Below are 5,485 nucleotides of genomic sequence, written 5' to 3' on the forward strand. Positions count from 1 at the left end.
ACGGGAGGGAAATATAAGTGGAGGAAGAAAAATGACCTTGAGGAATTTAACTTCATTTGTTTTAAACAGTAAAGTCCACTGCTTTTTCTTTTTACCTTTAGGTTTATTGCTCTTATTAAATATTTTTCTGTACGTTTATTTTCCTGCTGGGAGAAAAAAACAAATAAAAAAAAACATTTACTTTAATTGGCGTTGAGCTTTTTGCATAAATCTTGACGTTGCGTTTAGTTTTCCAGTGGGTTCAGTAACATGCATGTGTCACATATTATCACTTATACTGATTCTGATTCTCCTCATTTATAGTTTTCCAAATTTAGCTACTTTTATATCATCTAATTATATGGTAACATGACACTGCTCTTTAAGTTGTTAATAATTTTGTCAAGCACTTTCAGAATATTACCATTAACTATTTACTAGAAATTATTTTGCAATCAGAAGTTGTGGGTTTGGTTTCAGCTTCATCTTGCCAAACGCTGATGTTCCCCTGGGAAAAGCATTTTACCTGAAATTGCCCTGATCTGTGTGTTGGTGTGTGAATGTTTCTCCAGTTCTATAATGTTTTTTTATTTCCTATAAATCTATTGTGTTTACTCACATATTGACACGTCTTTCCAATGTTCCTCATCTTTAATTTTCTTTCACCTGTAAAACTTCATCTTAAATTACAAATGACGAGTTTTAGCTTTATGGTAATTTGATTTGAGTATTTTGATCGTTTGGTTCTGGTGTTTCCAACCTCTGTGAAGCACTTTGTGTTACATCAGACTGTTTATAAAGTTCACTACAAATAAAGTTTGACTTGAATTTGTTTTCCTTTTAGTTTTGTAAAAAATGTTTGAGCTTTTAATGCATTTTCCACTTATCAATGGAAACACGATTTTGGATGATCCAAAATCAAAACTTTGTAACAACTGGTGAGCAGCTTTTTAAATGTTGCCATTGGAAACTTATTGATTTTTCATTGGTGATGACCTCCAAGTATGTGTAACTGGAAGGCCTCTTTACTGGTCATCACCCTAGCTTCCTCTAAAGAGTGTGACTAAATCCTGACTCTTTCTAGCCCATCCCAAAATGATTCCGGTAAACAGAAACATGGCATAATTTTAAGATTCTTTTAAATCTGAGTCAGGTCAGTGGTGTGAATAATTTTGGATTGAACTGCATAGATTGATTAAGAAGATGTCACTCATTTCCCATGTAGAGAAATGACAGTGAAAGACTTGGTCAGCAGATGGCAGAACAGATGATCCAGTCTCAAAATGTTTTTATAAAAAGATTCTGGCGGCAGAATCTGATAAATATCCTCAAGAACATAGCAGGAAAAATAGGTAAAGAAGATTTAAGTCGCTCACCAAGAGTACTATAGTCATGATAGAAATTAAACTCAATTGTTTGNCCTGGCAGGAAGCTCAGAGTTACTGCAGAGAGAAACACACAGACCTGATCAGTGGAACGAAGCAGCTACAGGATGAAGAAGTGAAGAAATTGATGAACTCTGCAGACAGTAAATCATACACTGGTCTATTCAGAGACAACTGGAGGTGGTCAGATGGAAGCAGTTTCTCTTTCAGACACTGGAATCTACTCTTCACCAATGAGCAATCCATCAGTGATCAATGTGCCATGACTGTGTTTAATGATGGAGGCAGATGGAAGAATGTGAGCTGTACTGAAAGAAAACCCTTCATTTGTTATGATGGTGAGTTTTTGCTGCAATAAGACAAAGTATTTAAATCTAAGTGAATATGTAGGAAGAAATAAAAGAGCTTTATTATACTGTTGAAGTCTTTGTCATATACTAAATCTATAAAAATTGTCATATCTACACATAAACTCCATATAACATGTAGAAATATGAAACATTTCAGGCCTTTTAAATTGTTCAAGGCTCTGTGTCTTGAGATAAATGAAGCTGTTGTTGCACTGATGTTGTGTTTTTATTGCTTTTTGATGCAGATAACGTGATCCTGATCAAAGAAAATAAAACCTGGCTGGAAGCTTTATCCTACTGCAGAGATCATCACCATGACCTGGTCACCATCACCAACATGGATGATCAGAGGTGGATCCAGGAGAAAGTCAAGAACGCATCAACTGATTATGTCTGGATGGGTCTGCACTACGCCTGCACTCTGGATTTCTGGTTCTGGGTCAGTGATGAGGTGGTCAGATATAAGAACTGGGCTTTAGATGGAGAGATGGATGAATGTGACATGTCTGGAGCCATGGAGACGGGAGGAAAATATAAGTGGAGAAAGAAGAATGACCTTAAGAAATTTAATTTCATTTGTTTTAAAACATAAATTCCACTCTGCTTTTTCTCTTTTTACCTTTAAGTTTGTGGTTCTTATGAAATGTTTTACTGTATGTTTATTTTTCTGCTGGGAGAAAAAGTATTTCCTTTCATTGACGCTGAGCTTTTTACATAAATCTTGATGTTTTATGTGGTTTTCTTGTGTTTTCAGTAACATGCATGTGCCACATATCATTTATACTACAGATGATTTTTTTTTTTTTTGTTCTGTGGATTGACTGCAATGAAACGAACTTCATTGTGCTTCTATTTACCATAACAGTAATGTGTGATTCTGATTCCTATCATTTATACTTTTGTTTTTCATTTTTAGCTACTTTAATATTGTATAAATATATGGTAACATGGCTCTTTAAATTAATAATTTTGACATGTTCTTTCAGAATATTAACATTAGTTTTTTACCAGGAATCATCTTGCAATCAGAAGTTGTTCTTCGATTCCAGCTTCATTTATGCTGATGCTCCTCTGGGAAAATCACTTCACAAGTTACACTGATCTGTGTGTTGGTGTGTGAATGTTTCTCCAGTTATATAAATCTTTTTATTTCCCCTAAATCTCCTGTGCATACTTGAACATCTACTTTACACAAATATCTTACCGATGTTCCTTTTCTTCTGTAATTGATTTTCTGTCACTTTTTATCTTCAGCTTATTTTTTTTTCATCACAATAAATGACAAGTTTTAACTTTATGGTAATTTATTTTGGTATTTTGATCATTTTCAACCTCTATGAAGCACTTTGTTTCATCAGACTGCATTAACTTAAAGTTTGACTTAATTTAATTTAATTTTTTTAAATTCCTATCAACCTTTTCATACACTTTCCACTTATGATGGAAACACAACCCATCAAAACCTTGTAATAATTGCTGAGCAACTTTTTAAATGTTTCAACTGGTGATTTAAAGATTCATCTTTGGTATTTGTGGTTGGAACGTCTCCTTGTCATCACCCTAATCTTCAACTCCCTGCAAAGTTTCTCTATTAAATTGAAATCCTTACTGTTTCTGGGCCACCTCAGAATGTGAACATTGCTGCCGGTAAACAGAAACATGCTAAAATTAAAAGATTATTTTAAAGCTAAATCAAGCTATGAGTTAGAGTTGAAATAATATTTTTTCGTTTGAACTGCGCGGATTGATTGAAATTTTTTTACTCAATTTTAGAGAAATGACAGAAGTAAAACTTGATCAACAGATGGTAGAACAGTCTAGATAAACAGAAGATACAGACTTGATAAGTTTTTATAAAAATATCCGGGCAACAGAATCGGATAAATATCTGTCCAGTCAAGAATTTTGCAGGAATGTTGGGTAAAGAGGATTTAAAAAGTTTGCCAAGAGTGCTACAGTCATGAGAGAAATTAAGCTTTATTTGTCTCAACTTTTCCTAAAATATCACAAGAGCAAACAAAAATTAAAAATTAAAAGTGAAAAATTAGTCATCTCGGCTTTTTTTTGCCATGCTCTTGAAAAGATGCTGCAACAAGCGCAGAGCTGTGCTCCATTCAGAAATTTCCACGTCATCGCAGTATTGGGACACATTCATGTCAAATATGAGCCACTGTCTGGGAGGAAGTCAAAAGTCAAACAGAAACAATAAAAAAACACCCTTCTTCAATTTACTTCATACAGTTATATCGATCATTTTCATGAGATTGAGTTATGATCGGTTTCAAATGACATGTTTTGTCAGTAAATCCACAAAAATGAATGTTTCACTGGAATTTTATAATAAAGACCGACACAAAGTGGTGTACAAATGTGAAGTGGACAAAAAATATTGTAGATAACTCAAAACATTTTCTACAAGTAACAAACTGAAAAGTGCGGTGTGCAAAGGTGTTCAACCTGCCTGAGTCAGTATTTTGTAGAACCACCTTTTGCTTCAAGCTTTTATTGTTTCTACCATCTTTGCACATCTAGTGACTGAAGTTTTTGTTCATTCTTCTTTGCTAAGCAGCTCAGGCTCAGTCAGATTAGAAGAAGAGTATTTGTAAGCAAAACGTTTCAGATCGTGCCACAGATTCTCGCTTGGGCTTAGGTTTGAACTTTGACTGGGCCGTTCTAACACGAGTATGTTTTGTTTAAAACAGACTCAAAGCGGTTTGCTTCCATGATTGTCCTGTATTCGGCTCCATCCATATTTCCTGTTTATAGTTTAATGTTTTTTTTGTGAAAGATGTTTTGAATATTTAAATGATGAAATGTTAAAATTCAGCTGCTGTTTCTTTTAGTCGGGACTGTTGTAGCAGATCATCAAGAGGACTGACCGGTGCAGCGCCCGCTTCACGGCAGATGCTGCACCCATCCGCCTGTCGGTCTTCTTCCTAAGGCACTCTACCTTTTTCCGGCTCAAGACCATGACCTCAGATTTGAGGCACTGATCCTCATCCCGGTCTCTTCACACTCGGCTGTGAGCCACTCCAGTGAGAGCTGCAGATCACGATCCGATGAAGCCAACAGGACCACATCATCCGCAAAAAGCAGAGATGTGATCCTAAGGCCACCGAACGGATCCCCTCAACACCTCAGCTGCGCTTAGAAATTCTGTCCATAAAATTAATGAACAGAATCGGTGACAAACGGCAGCCTTGGTGGAATCCAACCCTCACCTGAAACGAGCCCGACTTATTGCCGGCAATGCGGACCAGAATCTGACAGGGACCTGACAGCCCGTATCAAATGGCCCGGTACCCCATACTCCCAGAGAACCCCCCACAAGGCCTCCTGAGAGACACGGTCGAACCCCTTCTGCTAGTCCACAAAACACATGTAGACTGGTTGGGTGAACTCCCATGCAACCTCCAGGACACTGGAACAGCTCAGGTTCAATAGCTGGTCCAGGTCCAGTTGAACCTGCTGAGGGTCCAGCGTCAACTGGACCCTCAGCAGGTTCAATAATAAAAAATTAAAATAATTATATTAATATTTATATTCTATAACAGAGCTGTGTTAGTGGAGCTCTGCTTGTCATGAAAGAACATAAATAATCTACTGAGAACAGCTTTAGAGAAAACAAGACGGAAAGAAAAGGAAGCAGATGAAAATGATGACTGTGTCTGAACTTTGCTTTTGGTACATGACAAACTTCACTTTTAAATTAAAGTTAAGTCATGTTTAATGTGTTGTATATTTTTATTTTTAATTAAATAAAAAGGCCGA

General features: G+C 36.3%; 1 protein-coding gene across 1 annotated transcript in view; it reads left to right on the forward strand.

The window, feature by feature from the left end:
• LOC103131478 (C-type mannose receptor 2-like) overlaps positions 1-4,707 on the forward strand; it is a 12,847-nt gene extending 8,140 nt beyond the window's left edge. Inside the window, exons 5-6 of the mRNA XM_016666687.1 lie at positions 1,960-2,153; positions 4,573-4,707. Coding sequence (XP_016522173.1) covers positions 1,960-2,153; positions 4,573-4,707 — 329 coding nt within the window. The remainder of the gene's footprint in view (positions 1-1,959; positions 2,154-4,572) is intronic.
• The last annotated feature ends 778 nt before the right edge of the window (positions 4,708-5,485 follow it).

Source organism: Poecilia formosa, unplaced genomic scaffold (genome assembly GCF_000485575.1).
Source record: "Poecilia formosa unplaced genomic scaffold, Poecilia_formosa-5.1.2 Scaffold772, whole genome shotgun sequence".
Classification (NCBI taxonomy): Eukaryota; Metazoa; Chordata; class Actinopteri; order Cyprinodontiformes; family Poeciliidae; genus Poecilia; species Poecilia formosa.